General features: G+C 40.5%; 1 protein-coding gene and 2 pseudogenes across 3 annotated transcripts; all 3 read right to left on the bottom strand.

Moving 5' to 3' along the window:
* Positions 1–1,455: 1,455 nt before the first annotated feature.
* Positions 1,456–1,990, bottom strand: LOC306670259 (large ribosomal subunit protein bL36m-like). Its single transcript, XM_079154926.1, has one exon. The coding sequence runs from the start codon at positions 1,940–1,942 to the stop codon at positions 1,643–1,645; it is 300 nt and encodes a 99-aa protein (XP_079011052.1). The 5' UTR covers positions 1,943–1,990; the 3' UTR covers positions 1,456–1,642.
* A 5,212-nt stretch (positions 1,991–7,202) lies between these two features.
* LOC306637643 (vasculin-like) lies at positions 7,203–8,361 on the bottom strand (annotated as a pseudogene). The gene has a single exon. The product of its transcript is annotated as a vasculin-like (transcript).
* Positions 8,362–11,159: 2,798 nt separating this feature from the next.
* On the bottom strand, positions 11,160–15,203 carry LOC306670601 (stAR-related lipid transfer protein 7, mitochondrial-like; annotated as a pseudogene). Its single transcript has one exon. The product of its transcript is annotated as an stAR-related lipid transfer protein 7, mitochondrial-like (transcript).
* Between the last annotated feature and the right edge of the window lie 3,112 nt (positions 15,204–18,315).

The raw sequence follows: 18,315 nt of genomic DNA, 5'->3' as shown, positions 1-18,315 counted from the left end.
AGACCAAAGTTCACTGGATTTATGGGACTCACCACCGGGGCTCAAAGCACCTCCAGGCCACACAAGGAGCCAGTCCCAGAGAACCTACTTTCCAAGGTAGCAAGAATTCTGCCGGTTTTTCAGCACTGACAAATAGCAGCTCCCCAAATGACAGATCATAATGCTTCCTTCAGATTCCTGGGCAAAGACACCAGGGTATCCGTAGTGCTCGGTGGGCTGTTCCGTGGGCTGCCCGGCAGGCGACACGGAACGGTAGGTCCGCAGCAGCCAACAAAGCGCTCGATGCAGGGCTCTACCTACGTGAACCCGCCAGGGGTGTTGCCTTGCAGTCTGGCTCTCACCTCCACGTACGACCTTCGACCTACAACCTCCCGGAGCTCCTTCCTGGGCAGCCAGGTGTAGAACATGCCTGCAGGGGAAGTCAAGGACAGCACCCCCAGCTGTCAGTCTGCCATTCTAGTCAGTCATTGGTCCATCTGTCAGCTTGTGCTAGGCAGCCATTGGCTTAATCTGTAGCCCCCAAATTTTAACTGCTCAGCAACTGGCCCCATTGTCCTTAGCCCAGGGAAATTCAACTATTTAAGTGAAGCTCTGTCTCTGTCTTCAGGGCAGACACTATTCTCTGCCTAATAGAATCTCTAGTGTGAGTTCCTGCGGCCGGAGTGGTTTGTCTGGGCACCTTTTCACTTTTCAGTATTGTTTTGCTAGTCATCTCCTTTAGCAAAACGTCATCTACCACCAGCATTAACTTGCTGACTGCTCTGCAGTCTCAGACCAAGGATGACAAACATATTTAACAGCTACCCCAAAGGCATTTACAGACAGCAGATTAAGTTTTTTAGCTAGAAGTTGCCACCAATGTCTTGTCCTTGGGATGGGACTGGAGCTACCCCATAGGAAGAGCCTGTGGATTCCAGCAGCTCTTTCTAAAAAATCTTGTTTTCTGAGGCTGGGGGGATAAAACTAGCTGTACTTTCTGGGATCTTCCACTCTCTAGGCAGATTCTGAAGCCAGAACTGGGGACAGGCAGTTGGTGTAGATAGCGTAGAAATAGAGGATCGGGTCAGATGGAGGGAATGGAGCCATGAAAGCCATCTGCCTCTGAAAGTTGGGAGACTGACCTGGGAGAATGGAATGTCAAGGATCTCCAGAGCCCACTGATTACCAAATTTCCTGGTCCTTGTCTCCACAGACAAGGAGATGCTAATTGGTGCCCTTGGGCCCTCCCCCTGCCCAACCGGGCCTAGTCACGTAGGCAGGAAGGAAAGAGGTAAGGGAGAATAAAACCCATAAAAAGGGCGATTTGCTCAACCCCATTGATTCCGCCTTTGGGTCCCCTTCTTCCACTCGGGAGGAGTCTGCTTTTACTTTCCGTTACTAAAGCTTCTTCCTTTCTACTCTACGCTTGCCTCCGCGTGCTTCCCTGGCGTCACACCTCAACACCCGAGGAAACGGCGGTATCAAGTCTGCGGATGAGAAAAGCAATTCGTTTCCCATCTGGGGCTCTGGCTTAACCAGACGTGGGCTGATACAAAGGGCTGCAGAAGCCTTGGAGCGGATTCAACAAAGCCCTAAGGTCAACTGCGGTCAGCGCAGGCTGTGAGCATTTATTTTCTCTGATCAGGCACGTTCCAGGACACCGTCAGTCTCGCCGCATCTGTCGCTGCTTGTGCCTGGGGTTGGTCTTGCAGTAGACGCACCAGCGCCCGTGCCGCTTCACCAGGTAGCAGTCCTTGCAGCGCTTCTTGAGCACCGCCTTGGTCTTGAAGCCCGCGGCGGGCTGCGGGAGCGGCCGGGCGCCCGAGAGCAGCAAGCGCGGCCCGGCGCCCGCCAGGCCGGCCAGCAGGGACCTGCACCAGGCTGGCGCCGCGGCGCAGGGGCTCAGGCGTCGGAGAGGGCCCGCGACGGTGGCCAGCACGCGCCTCGCCAGCAGCGCCGCCATGCTGCAGCCCAGCCTGGGAAGAAGCCGTCCGTCCGCACGCCCTCTGCCGCTACCTCTTTACTTTTAGACTCATGTTGTTTAAAGTTTTAGGTGTGTCTCTGGTAGACAGCGATCTAGTTAGAAAATTTTAACATGGATTTAACCCATCAGTGTTTGATAGGATAATAATTAGTGGTATATTTGTGTTTATTTCTACCTGCTTAATTTGTACATTCTTCTTCCTCTCTGTGTATGTGTTCATTTTAGCTTTTCCAGTCTTCTCTTGGGATGATTGTACTTTATTTTCTGTCTCCTGCACAGTAGTATGTAAGTTAAATGCAAGATTTAAAGTTACATTCTATTAAAATATACATACTTGAGTTTGTTGTTTGTTTGTGTATTAATTTATTTATCGTGGTACTGGGGATTGAACTCAGGGGTGTTTTACTACTGAGTTACATCCCCAGCTTTTTTAAATTTTAAAATTGCCCAGGCTGGCTTCAAACTTATAACCCTCTTGCCTTTGGCTCTCAAGTCCTTAGGATTATAGGTACGTACTACCATACCCAGCTTTGATTTTTAAAATTAAAAAATCAGTTTCTTTATATTTCTACCAAACAACAAAATGTCTTCGTATTTTTGACAACAAATTTTTGTTAAAATTCAGTCTTTCATGCTATTTTTGCCAACTATTTTAGATCAAAAGTGCTTTTATGTTCCTAAAAGTAGTTATTATTTTCATAAATATTTATTTAGATTTAATCATGTTTTTCAAGTTCCACATCATCATCTATTCTTTCATCCCCTTTTTCCTTTTTCCTGTTTTATTCTTTCTTCTGTAGATTCTTGAGTAGTTATTTTACAGTTGATCTCTTTTTTAAAAAAATAATATTTTTAGTCATAGATGGACACAATACCTTTATTGACTTATTTTTTTGTGGTGCTGAGGATCAAACCCAGTGCCTCACTCAAGTGCTAGGCAAGTGCCCTACCACAGCTAGAGTTGGTCTCTTAATTATAAATATTTTCAAACTTTCTTTTCCTAAAAATATCTTTATTACATTGTCATTTTTGCTTAATGGGTTAGGTGAATGTAGAATTCATTTATTTTAGAAGTCTGCTAACAGTTGAACTTTTATTTCTTTGTAGGTAATCTTTCTTTACATTCCAGGTGTTTTTAAAGTTTTATGCTTTCCACAGTCTTTATTCTTTACCCAAAAAAGGTCCAGGTAATATTTGTCTTTATTTATCTTCTCTGTGTTTCATTTTATTTTATTTTATTTTATTTTTTTTATTGTAAACAAATGGGATACATGTTGTTTCTCTGTTTGTACATGGCGTAAAGGCATACCATTTGTGTAATCATAAATTTACATAGAGCAATGTTGTTTGATTCATTCTGTTATTTTTTTCCCTTCCCCCCACCCCTCCCACCCCTCTTTACCCTCTATACAGTAGTTCCTTCCTCCATACTTGCCCCCCTCCCTAACCCTAACTCTAACCCTTCCCTCCCCCCCATTATGTGTCAACCTCCACTTATTAGCGATATCATTCGTCCTTTGGCTTTTTGAGATTGGCTTATCTCACTTAGCATGATATTCTCCAATTTCATCCATTTGCCTGCAAATGTCATAATTTTATCATTCTTTATGGCTGAGTAATATTCCATAGTATATATATACCACAGTTTCTTTATCCACTCATCAATTGAAGGGCATCTAGGTTGGTTCCACAGTCTGGCTATTGTGAATTGAGCAGCTATGAACATTGATGTGGCTGTATTTCTGTAGTATGCAGATTTTAAGTCCTTTGGGTATAGGCCAAGGAGTGGGATAGCTGGGTCAAATGGTGGTTCCATTCCAAGTTTTCTAAGGAATCTCCACACTGCTTTCCATAGTGGCTGCACTAATTTGCAGCCCCACCAGCAGTGTATGAGTGTACCTTTCTCCCCACATCCTCGCCAACACCTGTTGTTGCTCATATTCTTGATAATCGCCATTCTAATTGGGGTGAGATGGAATCTTAGGGTGGTTTTGATTTGCATTTCTCTTATTACTAGAGATGTTGAACATTTTTCCATATGTTTGTTGATTGCTTGTAGATCTTCTTCTGTGAAGTGTCTATTCATTTCCTTAGCCCATTTGTTGACTGGACTGTTTGAATTCTTGGAGTAGAGTTTTTTGAGTTCTTTATAGATTCTGGAGATTAGTGCTCTATCTGAAGTATGATTGGCAAAGATATTCTCCCACTCTGTAGGCTCTCTCTTCACATTGCTGATAGTTTCCTTTGCTGAGAGAAAGCTTTTTAGTTTGAATCTATCCCAGTGGTTGATTCTAGCTTTTATTTCTTGTGCTATGGGAGTCCTGTTAAGGAAGTCTGGTCCTAGACCAACAAGGTGAAGATTTGGACCTACTTTTTCTTCTATAATCTGCAGGGTCTCTGGTCTGATTCCGAGGTCCTTAATCCATTTTGAGTTTAGTTTCGTGCATGGTGAGAGATATGGGTTTAGTTTCATTCTGTTGCATATGGATTTCCAATTCTCCCAGCACCATTTGTTGAAGAGGCTATCTTTTCTCCATTGCATATTTTTGGCCCCTTTGTCTAGTATGAGAAAATTGTATTTATTTGGGTTTGTGTCCGTGTCCTCTATTCTGTACCATTGATCTACCTTTCTATTTTGGTACCAATACCATGCCGTTTTTGTTACTATTGCTTTGTAGTAGAGTTGAAGATCTGGTATTGCAATACCCCCTGTTTCACTCTTCCTGCTAAGGATTGCTTTAGCTATTCTGGGTTTCTTATTCTTCCAGATGAATTTCATAATTGCCTGCTCTATTTCTGTAAGGTACGTCATTGGGATTTTAATTGGAATTGCATTGAATTTGTATAGCACTTTAGGTAGTATGGCCATTTTGACAATATTAATTCTTCCTATCCAAGAACATGGAAGATCTTTCCATCTTCTAAGGTGTTCTTTAATTTCTTTCTTTAGTGTTGTATAGTTCTCATTGTAGAGGTCTTTCACCTCTTTTGTGAGATTGATTCCCAAGTATTTTATTTTTTTCGAGGCTATTGTGAATGGGGTAGTTTTCCTAATTTCTCTTTCTGAAGATTCATCACTTATGTATAAAAATGCGTTGGATTTATGGGCATTGATCTTGTAACCTGCTACTTTACTGAAATCACTTATGAGTTCTAAGAGTTTTCTGGTGGAATTTCCAGGTTCCTCTAAATATATAATCATGTCATCAGCGAACAGGGATAGTTTGAGTTCTTCATTTCCAATTCGTATCCCTTTAATTTCTTTGGTTTGTCTAATTGCTCTGGCCAGAGTCTCAAGAACGATGTTGAATAGAAGTGGTGAAAGAGGGCATCCCTGCCTTGTTCCAGTTTTTAGGGGGAATGCTTTCAGTTTTTCACCATTTAGAATGATATTAGCCATGGGCTTAGCATAAATGGCCTTTACAATATTAAGGAATGTTCCCACTATCCCTATTTTTTCTAGTGTTGTGTTTCATTTTAAACCTTCATTCTAAATACTTTTAAATTTCTTCAATTATAGACATTTCTCTTTTTTTTTTTTTAGTTGTAGACTGACACAGTACCATTAAAAAAATTTTTTTTAGATGTTGATAGACCTTTTTTAAATTCACTTATTTATATATGGTGGTGAGAATCGAACCTAGTGTCTCACACATGCCAGGTAAGCGCTCTACCAGTGAGCCACCACCCCAGCCCCACACAATGCTTTTATTTAATTTATTTATTTTTAGGTGGTGCTGAGCGTGGAACCCAGCGCCTTACATGTGCTGTGCAGGCTCTCCACCATGGAGCTGCAAGCCCAGGCCCCAGTTATGGACATTTCTAAGCCATGTTTTTCTTGAACGTTGTGATTTTTTTCCATTCTAACGACTTCTGGGATTTGTATTAGATTTATAGCAGACCTACTTATTCTAGTCTTCATATTTCTCAAATGCTATCATCTCCTTAACTTTCTCAATTGCAACTTGTTTAGTCATAATGTCGAGAGTCTGGTATGTACATTTTATCATTTGATGCTTTTTTTTAAAAAAAATTCTTTAATTTTATTTTATCTGTAGTTCTTTGCCTACCCATCCTTGCCAACACATTTCTCAAACTGACTGAAATCTTTGTTTTTAATGCTTAAATTAGTGTATTTCAACATATTATACATACATGGAGTATAACTTATTCTCGTTAGGATCCCATTCTTGAGGGATGTAGAATACATGATGTAGAGTTTCACTGGTCATGTATTCATATATGAACATAGGAAAGTGATTTATTATGTCTTTCCTATCCCCATCCCTCCCCTTCATTCCCTTTTGTCTAACCCAGTGAACTTCTATCTGCCTAACCTTGTTGTGTGTTAGCATCCACATATCAGAGAGAACATCTGACCTTTGACTTTCTGGGATTGGTTTATTTCACTTAGCATGGTAGTCTCCAGATCCATCCATTTACCAGCAGAAATCATAAAGGCATTCTTTTTTATGATTGAATAATATTCCATTGTGTATGTGTACTACATTTTTTTTTGGTACCTGGGATTGAACTCAGGGACAATTAGCCACTGAGACATATCCTCAGCCCTATTTTGTATTTTATTTAGAGACAGAGTCTCACTGATTTGCTTAGGGCCTTGTTTTTTTTTTTTTTTTTTTTGCGTTGCTGGGGATTGAACCCAGGGCCTTGTGCTTGCAAGGCAAGCACTCTACCAACTGAGCTATATCTCCAGCCCTAGGACCTTGTTTTTGCTGAGACTGGCTTTGAACTTGTGATCCTCGGGGTCCAGCCTCCAGAGCTGCTGGGATTACAGGTACCACTGTACCCAGCTCCGTCTGTTTATCTATCATCTGTTGAAGGGCACCTAGGTTGGTTCCATAGCTTAGCTATTGTGAACTGAGCAGATATAAACATTGGTGTGGCTGTGTCACTGTATTATGCTGATTTTAAGTGCTTTGGATATAAACCGAGGAGTGGGATAAGTGGGTCAAATGGTGGTTCCATTCCAGATTTTCTTAGAAATCGCCATACTGCTTTCTAGAGTGGATGCACCAATTTACAGTCCCATCAGCAAAGTATAAGTGTACCTTTATCCCCACATCCTCGCCAACGTTTATGGTTACTTGTGTTGTTGATAATTGCCATTTTGACTGGAGTGAGATAGAATCTCAGTGTAGTTTTAATTTGCATTTCTCTAATTGCTAGAGATATTGAACATTCAAGCTGACTGAAATATTACTCATTCATGGATTCATTCTTTTTCCTTTTTGCAAAACATTACACAATTTTTATTGTTAAATGAGAAAATCTCATTTGCTACATCGTCACATTGCTAATCAGAGAAATGCTGAGGTGATGAAGAGAGTCAATATTGGATCAACCAAAGTCCTCATTTCTGCAACATTCATTTACAAAGAAATAATGTTCAACACAGCCCAACACAACATTCTTGTTTTCTTCATATTGAAGTCCCCCTGCCAAAATCATCTTCTAATGGGTTAATTCACTACATAAATTATAGTTCTTCATTTTCACAATTCACCCCAAACTGCATGAGAGAGGTATCACACTAAAAATTCTAAAGCTGTTAGGAAAACCTTCACACATCATCATCATCTGATGTGTCACTGCTACGAGTCTCTGTGCCATCATTCTCAATGGTGGGTTTGAAAGTGCTGTTTTTCCAGTGCCCAAACTTGAAGTCACAGAGCAGGCCATTTTTCAAAATACCGTTTTTTCTCAGATCATTCTTCTGCAGTTCACTAATAACTTGGAATTCTCTCATTTCATCCTCAGATAAGGAAGCACACGTTTCATTATTCTCACTGTCTTCCTGCCAGTCCATCCCCTTTAAAAATCTGTGTTTTGCCTCAAGTGAACTGGAAAGAACATCAGGTTGTGGAAAGGTTGAAGATCAGATGATCTGCGGGGAAATCACGGAGGCATTGCCATTCTCTTGTGGAATCCATTTTCATCAGAGTTTCTGTTTGTAGCCTTTTCTTGGAGAGTACTATTGCTGTTATGCAAATGAGGTGGGTCTTCATCCTTCTCTGAGCCAGCATGGCTTTCATCTTCCTGTTCTTCTACTCTGTTCCTTTTCGATGCTTTCAAAAAATTCACGTAACTTCTCAGTGTGCATTTGTGTCAGTTTGGTTAGACGAGGCTGCTGATTAAGTTTGTCAGCAGGTGAAGAGGAATTTGAACGATTACACTCTTTCACTGAATTTGTTTGATGGACTATAATTCTTGAAAGTTGATTTAAAAGCATTAAAGTTGCCAACACCCTTTGTAGATTCATGAGGGAAAGAAGTCCCAAACTTATTTTCTTTAGTTTGGCTTTTCCATTGTGTAGGTTTAGTAGGTGGAGCAGCTGGTTTAGGGACTGATTCATTCTTTCTTATTGAACGTTGACACAATTATTTACTGAGTGTCATACACTATTACAGTGCTGAAGCGGGGGCAGTCAATTGTCTAAATTGACTAATGGACTTGACTCTGGCTTCAAGCTATGATAACAACATTGACTTTGCAGCCAAGGTCTGTTTGGACTAGGGAGTGGACTCTGACCCAGGCCTTTCCTAGCCCAGAGAACACAAGTCTTACACTAATCTATAAGATCTAGAAACAAAAGACCAGAGGTCATGCTCTGCATCCTACCAAAAAAAAAAAAAAAAAAAAGACGACAGATATTCATCATGTGTCAAGAGTGAGAAATGAACCCAAAGTAAAGCAGAATGAAAAGCTATGGATAATATTAAAGATGTAGGCATTAAAGACTCAGTCCGGGAAATGGGATGATGATTGTCAGGCATTCTAGAGTAAACAAAGTACAGAGAAATCTCACGCCATATTTCAACATCTCTCTTAAAATCTCTCTTTCCTCTCAGTATCTCACTCTCTTTTTTAGTGTCTCTTGGTTGTCTGTGCCCACTGACTTCTGTTTCACCTGTCAACCTGTTATATTCCTCTGTCTCCTCTTTCCTCTTTCCCTCCCTCTCTCCTCTTAGTCTTTTGTCTCCCTTCCTCTCTCTGAAGCTATTTCAAAACTCAATTTCTCATTTCTCTTTCTCTCATAGTGACCCACTATTTTCTTTATTTCTCTCTTTTCTTTATTTTTGGTTCTAGGAATGGAACCTGTGTGAGGCGAGTGCTCTATCACTGAGCTCCACCCCAAACCCCTCCATCTGTCTGTCTTAATTTCTCTCTGTGTCTGTCTCTCTTGGATATTGTCTCAATCTCTCAAATCTCAGGTTCTCAACATTTTTGTCAAAAAATCTACATCTATCTCTGCTCATTTAGCTTAGTCTTATCTCTTTTTCATGACCTCTTTTACTCATTGTACCCATATGACTTCTTTTCTGACAAATATATGCTCTCTTTCTTGGAATTTGTTTCTTTTCGAATTTTTCTTTTGATATTTCAAGTCCCTTAATTTTTCTCAGTTTTTCTCAAGAAGTTTTTTCAAAATAGCTTCATTGAACTCTTACCCAATCTCTCCCTTTTTATCTTTCACAAAAAATACAAAAAATTATAAAAGCATGATCAGAAATATTGATGTATTAACACAGAATCTCAAAAACAAAACTTATCAAGTACAATAGATACAATAAAGCTAAAAGCAAACATCCTGATTCAAGCCATCTTCTCTGTCCTGGATGATTACAGGAATAAAAGCTTCTCACTGGGCTTCCTGCATCTTTTTTGGCTGCTTCTGCCTGGCTCACCCACAACCATCAATATACACTCCATTCCTCCAGAGTTTGCAATTGAATGTCAAGCATTAAAGGATGAACAAAATGACTTGTCATATCACTCTTTCAAGCTTGGTTCATTTGAATCTAGTCTCCCAGAAATGGATCTACTCAGTACTTAAAGACTCCACTGTGCTATAATTAACATTTATTATCATTTATTTTCTATATGTTCTCTCTTTATATTTCTATAAATATCATGCCCTGTATTTGCAAGGAATGTGCTAAGTGCTAGGTTTAGTAACACACAAGAATAAAAAGGTTTCTACCCACAAGGAACTTGTAATATAGCAATCTGCTTGGCTAATAAACACAATTGTAAGGAAATCTCATTTAATCCAGAAATTCAATTATCTTTCCTTTTTCCTCCTGCCTCCTTCTTTTGTGGAAAATCTGGTACAGGGGTAAGCACTGGTGCTCTCATTCATTAGGGGAGAATGTTAATTTCTTTGATCATTTGGAAATTACTTCAGGTGACCAGCATTAAGATTTTAAGTATTTATATAAACATTTGACCCATTATTTGTATTTAAAAGAATTAAATGATATAAAAGATGATGTAAAAAGATAACTATGCAATAATAATCATTGTAGCATTTTAAACATTGTTCTATTTAGTTATACATGACAGAAGAATGCATTTTGACTCGTACACAAATGGAGCACAACTTTTCATTTCTCTGGTTGTACAGATGTAGAGTCACACCATTCGTGTAATCATACATGTCCACAGGGTAATGATGTTTGTCTCATTCCACCATCTTCCTTCCCCCTGCTCCCTCCCCTCACCTCATTTCCCTCTACAAAATCCAAAGTTCCTCCATTCTTCCCTTACCACCCCCCTCCTCATGTATCATCATCCACTTATCAGAGAAAACATTTGGCCTTTGGTTTTTTGGGATTGGCTTATCTCATTTAGCATGATTTTCTCCAACTCCATCCATTTACCTGCAAATGCCATAATTTTATTCTTCTTTATGGCTGAGTAATATTCCGTTCTGTATATATACCAGTTTCTTTATCCATTCATCTATTGAAGGGCATCTAGATTGGTTCCACAATCTAGCTATTGTGAATTGAGCTGCTATAAACATTGATGTGGCTGCATCACTGTGGTATGCTGATTTTGAGTCCTTTGACCAAGGAGTTTTTTTTAAATATTTTTTTAAAATTGTAGATGGACACAATACCTTTATTTATTTATTTATTTACTTATTTATTTTTATGTGGTGTTGGGGATCAAACCCAGGGTCTCACACATGGGAGACCAATGCTCTACCTCTGAGCCATAACCTCAGCCCCAATAGCATTTGCTTTATTATTAAAATTTTTGAGTACCTAAATGTCTATCAATAGAGATTAAGTAAATACATTATAATATATTGATTATGAGTTATTCTGAAATAACAATAAATTTTGGAAATCTATTTTAAAACACAATAAATTAATATATTTATGTTTCTTTATCTCCATAAAAAGAACTCAGGCCCCTTGAAGTCAGAAACTTTGTATATAGTAATTGTTTACTGCTATAAAAAGAGCCAAACATTAATTTAAGACAATTAAAAAACCAGTTGTTTCTTAAATGAATAATATGGATGGATGATAGATGAATAAGTAGTTAATGGATACTAGTAACTTGGGAAGATTTCGTTGGAATGTTTTTAAATAAGAATATATACTACATTTTTAAGCAAAAACACTAAAAAAATAGAAGGAAGCATACTGTTAATAGAGATTCTTAGGGATTGAGATTCTACTGAACATGCATTTTCTACATTTTCTTTCTTCCTTCTTTTTTTTAAAACTAATCTCTATAATTATATATATTTGATAAACATGTCACTGTTAGGAATGGAATCATTACAATGACATAAGTAATTCTACAGAGTCAAATTGCTGTTAAGTCAGAACATGGGGCAACCATACTGCTTAGCACCTGTGTACACACAGCCACGCTCTTTCTCTCCTGCACACACCCACTCACACCCGCAGGTCCTAAGTTCATAGGTTAATAACCCCGGGATTCGTCCCTGGCTCCTCTGGTTCTGGGGAAGGAGAGAAATTCTCAATGCAAAGATGTTGGGACCACACAGGGCATCTCTGCTCTGCCCGCGACTCAGGAGACATGAATGGGGGCAGTTACTTCCTTGGCACAAAACTGAATGGGCAACAAGGTCAGGAGGGTTTTAGGTTAGTTCCAGATTTAGAGTCACTTTTCAACACCACAACAGGGTAGCAAGCAGGAGAAAAGGTAAAAATTCAGCAATTTGAACTCCAGAAAAAAGGGAGAGTGGGGAATTTTAAAAACTTGGTCTCCCAAAACACTGAAACAGGACCATTAGCAAAATTGGTTTGCCTTCATTTCAGCTCTGGAGAGAGGAGGAAGAACTTTTTAGAGGAACAAGAGGGTCACATAAACCACATCCCCACTATATTAGTATTTGGGATAAGATCACATCTACTTGTCAGGACAGTAGCTGGTCTACAGTGCTGAGTGTTCCATGGGAGAGGCCCAGCCCCAACTCCTCTGCCTTCTGAGCAAGACAAGCCAAACCTCAAGTGGGGAAAATAATGCCTGAACCAAAGAACTGTGTTTTCTATACCAAGTTGCTGTGGAGAAATCACCCCCAACTCCTTTTTGACACAAAGTTTAAAAAAATAAAATAAAATAAATTTAAATGTGATGTTTGAGCCTTTTCCACTGACATGGTCAAAACACTGAATATACAGGAAGCCTTCTCCAGTGCTCCTGACAAATGATGAAGGCTAGGAAGGAGGAAAGGATTCAGTGACCAAAGCCTGTGAGCATGGAGCTGGCCAGTTCCCACGAAAATGTCTTGGGTAAGGTGAGCTGGTGGGGAAGTATTTTGTAGAGAGAGAGAAATTTCTTGGTACAATCTTCATGCCCCTAAAGATAAAAGCAAGGTGAGGACAAGGTACTTAACATGGCCAAGAGCTGTTCACACCCATTCAAAGGAAGACTGTTACCAAGAGTACTCCCAATGGCCCTACTTGAGAAATAACTGGTCGACCACACTTTCCGGATGACCTGCAGGACTGAAGGAAATCCAAAGCACTGCACAACCCATGGTGGGATCTGGAATGGAAGGAACCACTCAACAACCACTCAGAGGAAGCAAAAGGAAGTCAGTCCCTTCCAACCTGAGGTGAGGGGTTTGTTCCAGAGCAGCTCAGTCAAATACTGAATTTCAAAATGGTCAGCCTGAGGACATGACAATGCCTCCATGGATACCACTTTCTCTCTGATCAAGAGCAACAAGGGCTCTGAACCAAATCAGAAATTAGTTCTTGAATGATCTTGCACTGATGTTATAGCACACACATGCAGCTGTAGCAGAGTGGGGGAAAGCTGAGACAAGGCTGGAGGTACGTCTCTTATTCCAAGGCCCTTCAGGCATAGCGATCTCAGCAGGGCTACAACTGCCCTTGTTCTTCTGCTCCGATGACTGGGTGGTGGCCTTGGCCTCACTGCTCATCTTCAGAGTCTTAGCTGGGATATAGTCCTTCACTTTGATTTCCATGTTCTTGGCTTTCAGAGTGGCCATGTGCATCTTCTCCAAGAAATCTGGCATGCCACTGGAAACCATCCAGCTAACACAGTAGCTAGGAAACACAGTCTGGGGATTGTCACTGTACGTCAGCAAGTAGTGAAAAACATTCTCATTAAATAACTCGTAGGGATGGGTAACTATTTGGGGTTCATAGGATCTGACGCTGATGAATGCTGGAGACTCTGGCATGCTGGGGGCTCCACAGCAGTGACACCAACACTGTCACATTGTTCTCCTGAACCACACTGTACCCCTGAAAATACAGAGTACATTGGGTAAGGAAAATGGCCTCCCCAGTGAAGAACCTCAGAACCACTGACCACCTCCCTCTTGATCAACTCCAGCTTGACCACCAGGGCAGACCACTTCTTCCTATACTCTGTGTCTAGCTCAATACTGAAGAATTGCTGGGGTGTCACACATGTAGTTCCAAACAACTGGTAAAAATGGCTGCCTTCAATTGGGCGCCACCAGACCTTGAAGTGTTTCTTATTCATCACCATCTCCCATGGCTGTTCCTTGTCCTTCCAATCTTCCTTCCCTTCTGTTTGGGATTTTGATTCTGTGGTGCATGACACCTGAGTTCTGAAATATATTTGATGCTTCCTCCAACCGTTTCATCTCATTAATGGATCTCTGCAGCTCCTCCTCCTGGATCCTCTCCTTGTCCCACAAGAACATGCAGGGGGTGGGTGTGGGTGGAGCACTGCCATCAAGGCAGAGGCCCAGGCCCGGGCAGCAGCACGGCTGGTGCCACAGGCATCCAAGTAGGATGCAGGGAAATTAAATTTTCTCTATTTAATTTTTTACAAGAATAAGAAAGACTTAAGAAAAAAAAAAATTGCTGAACCTTTTCTCCATCTCTTTCATTTTCAGTCTGCCTGGTTCTGTGATGGGAATTAAGAGGAGCAGTGGCCAGGCAGCTATGCCCTAGATAGCCGCTTCTATTTCTCTGCCAGCTTTTTTTCACTGGATGGGAAAGACAGATTCCTCCCTTTCAGATAAAGGCCTGTCTATAGAAAGGCAGGGTTACAGGTTTGCTCCTTAGAATCAAAGGGAAGACAATGGTTCCCAGCTTTAGAAGTGTGCAAGAAGTTGCCAGCAGGGGTAAAATCCATTGCATGTGTTGAACCAGAAGGGCACTGATCTAGAAGGAAACCAGGGACTTCCCAGGGCTGATGTCTACTCTCACCCTGAGGGAAGATCCTGTGCCAATTATGTGGCATAGTTTGGGGGAGTTTATGCCTTCATTCCCATGAATCTATTTATTCATTCTGGGAAGCTGGTGCCTCAGGGACACAGCACTTATTCCAGGAGCTGGTCCTGTTTCTGAAAGTCTGGCCAGTTCTTCTTCACCCCCATTTGGCTCTCCTCCAGCTTTACCTCCTCTGAGGTTTAGCAGGGGGCAAGGCTCCTCCCCAAATCCTGCCTGCCATGGTCCTTGTTCAAACATGGAGAGGGAAAGTGTGCACTATTTTATAAGGAAGGAAGGAAACTGGGGCTTATATGGTACCACTGTGTATCCAAGATTATACCCAGTTGGTGTGTATGAAGTCCTGGGTTCAATTTCTAGCATCTTCACCCAAACAAACAAAAAACAAAACCAGAAGCCAAAAATATTATACTCAAGAGGTAAGAAGAGCTAGGCTCTATTTCAAAATTTTCCTGACTTCAAAGATCTGGTTTACAAACCCCACTCTGTAGAGGTGAGTCACAAGAATCAGGAATGTAGGTGAAAGAAATAATTCAATGGAATTTACAGATGTTGAAAGAGAAAATCAGAGGCAGAGAAGAATTTAGAAAGAGGTTATCAGTCCCTTATTATAACAAAATACCTCAGCCAGGCATGGTGGTGCATGTCTGTAATTCGATCTACTCAGGACACTTAGGTCAGAGGATGGCAAGTTCGAGGGCCCCCTGGGAAACTTAGTGAGACCCTATCTCAGAATAAAAATAAAAAGTGCTGAGGATATAGTTCAGTGGTAGAGCACCCCTGGGTTCCATCCCCAGTGACAAAAATAAATAAATAAATAAATAGAAGAGTAAGCAAATAAAAACCTTCTAGACCTGATCATTTACATATTTAAATAAAGAGAAGCTTATTTGGCTCATGGTCATCATTTATTGCCAGGAGATCTAACCTAAAACAACAACAACAAAAAACAACAACTACTAAAAAACCAAAGGCTAACTGAAGTTTACTAAACAAAAAGGAAATGATAGAAGAAGGAATCTTGGAACATCAAGAAAGAACAGACCCTAGAAAGGCAAAAATAGGAATAAATACAGTAGACTTTCCTACTCATTTTTTTGTAAAGGTTTTCTACATTGATACTTGAAGCAAACATTCTAACAGTCTTCAGTGTGACTTGCCATGAACATAGAGAAAATTCTCAAGAGTTACATATGGTCCCAATTTATCATTTTTGTTTTATAACAGAATGAAAGTAATATGCATCAATAGAGGCCATATTTCAACTTTTGAATTTTTATCTTATCTGGGGCCTGCAATAATTGGTAAGATACTCCTTTGCGTTGAGATGCTGGACAGCCTCAGTGAGCTTCAGCTTCTTTTCAGTCATGCAATCACCAGGCAGAAGAAATTGTGCCCTCCAGTGTGCTGTGTTGCTGAGCTATGATGGTGGGTAGGTCAGGTGCATTAAATGTGTTTTTGACTTATTTTCAACTTAAAATGAGTTTATCAGACCCCCCCCCCCCATACGTGAGGAGCATCTGTAAGCTATTTTTACTACTTCTTTGAGTCATTGTGGAGAAATGGGTCTTTTTTTTTCAGCGTCCCTTGTAGATTTAAGCCACTGATTAAACTTTCTCACTGAGGTCACCTGAATTCAAGTCAGCCTCATCTAAATTCTAGAAGCATGTTATAAAACGAGGGGAGCTTTTAAGACATTCGAACACCTGGGCTCTATCCCAGACCAATTAAGTCAGAATCTCTAGGAGTAGAATATTTTAAAAGCTTTTTAGGGAATTCTAATTTTTAGCCATTGTACATCTTCCAGTTGAGAATCACTGGACTTTAAACACAAAATCCTCTTAATGAGCATTTCCTTTGCCCTGAACACATAAGACTAATCAGCACCACTCTCACTGCATTTCTAGCTTTCTTTTTTTTTCCTTTCTGAGTATCAGTGCTGCTCATCTGAGCAGTATATTCAGTGTTGACAGACAATTCTGTTTTAGTCAATTACAAATGTAGTTTATGTGAATTTTTATTTTTCTGTATAACCTCTGAAATGTCAATGGAAAAACCACTCTTGATTATTCATGCAAACTTCTTAAGAGGTGAAGTTTCACAAAGACAAAGGAAAAGGATATTTGTCACAAAGACAAAGGAAAATTAAAGGCAACTCTCTACTCCTCCAGTCCTCCCAGCTATATATATTGAAAGCTGTATTGGAACACTTAAATACCATTTTCTCTGATAGGACTTATCATAATGCTGTCCCTGTTCTAAGCACTTAACACATATTAACTCATTCAGTCCTCACAAGAACCAAACAGGTTGTTATTATAATTACTCCCATCAAATAGATGAGGAAACAGGCATAAAGGGGTTAAGAAAACAATCCCAAATCAGTTATTAAGTCTTCAAACCTAGACTGACTAGCTCCAGAGCTGCCCTGCTAAGCTCTATCATGACTATAATGTAAGAATTCCTTTGACATTTTTAAAGAAATTTTTTTCTTCGATAGAATTCTATTAATTTCTCCCTGAGCACTAGTCACAATTTAAAATTATTAATTTATTCAACGTCTGTCTCCTTTACTCTTTCATTCTGCGAGCGAAAAGCATTTCACACCAGTTCACTGCCATATACCCAGTGCCTAGCATACAGTAGATGATGCTCAATTAATAGCTGGGTTAAATGAGCCCGGCGCGGTGGCACGCGCCTGTAACCAGCAGCTCTGGAGGCTGAAACAGGAGGACAGCGAGTTCAAAGCCAGCCTCAGCAAAAGCGAGGCGCTAAGCAACTCAGTGAACACTGTCGCTAAAAAAATACAAAATAGGGCTGGGGATGTGGCTCAGGGGCCGAGTGCGCCTGAGTTCAATTTCCGGTACAAAAACAAAACACACACAAAAAAAGTTGGGTGAAACGAATGCATGGCTTAAAAAGTGTTCTTTCATGGAGTATTGTCTCCACCTTGTGGAACTGTCTCACAGTGCAATTTTTTAAAAACAAGGTAGGTTTTCCCGAGAGAACTGAAGGTCAGGTGCGTTATTACTGAGTTGCATTAGAGTTTCTTTTTCTTAATTCGGCTTACCCTTTTGAGATTTTTTTGGTGCTCTGGAAGAGCCCAGGCTTTTTTTAGAGCAGGTCTGTGACCTACTAGGTTTGCTTGGTGAAGTGAACTATGCAACCGGGTAATTAACAGGCATCACTTTACGTCCAGTACTCATTTGCTTCCACCTTGTTATAAGAGCACAGATCCCTTAATAAGCTCTTGGCTCAGAATGATCCCTTAGGTACATTTAGAGCCCCCTCCCTGCAGCGTTCACACAGGTATCAAAGGGGTCTGTATTCCAGCAATCCCCAATTCCGGATTCCATATTCCTCACTGTATGAGGGCTAAAATAGAAATTGTGTACAGACTTATTCCCTGTCCTCCTTTCACAAATAAAAAGGAAGGGAAAATTGTGTTCCATTATAAATTCTAGGTTTTCTTGCATAATGTTTTGTAAAATGTTCAAAAGAGTACCAATAGGTTAAGAAGAGCTACTTTCCTAACCTGTTCGGGACAACACATTTTATGAAGTTAGCATAGCCGTCATTATTCAAAGCAAAAATGGACGAAAAGAGGATGAACAATTTTGGGCCAGTATGATTATAAACGCACAGTTTGCGCGCAGACTCGGTGTTTTCCTCCTTTACTCTTACTTCGAGCCCGGTTCTGTCACGTCAACCTTGCACTGAGGCAGGAAGCCGGAAGTCTCTGATTTTAAGGCCAGTCTCTCCTTCCCCATGGTTCTATGGTTCTCGGGTTACTCTCTCCACGGAAAACTCTATGGTTCCGGGTAGGGC

The sequence above is a fragment of the Sciurus vulgaris genome (genome assembly GCF_902686455.1).
Source record: "Sciurus vulgaris genome assembly, chromosome: 10".
Classification (NCBI taxonomy): domain Eukaryota; kingdom Metazoa; phylum Chordata; class Mammalia; order Rodentia; family Sciuridae; genus Sciurus; species Sciurus vulgaris.
The sequence above is the reverse complement of the archived record's forward strand: the minus strand, read 5'-3'. Positions and strand labels throughout refer to the sequence as shown.

Excerpts from the sequence above, each read along its gene's own strand:
- LOC306670259 (XM_079154926.1), bottom strand. The coding sequence starts at position 1,942 with ATGGCGGCGCTGCTGGCGAGGCGCGTGCTGGCCACCGTCGCGGGCCCT.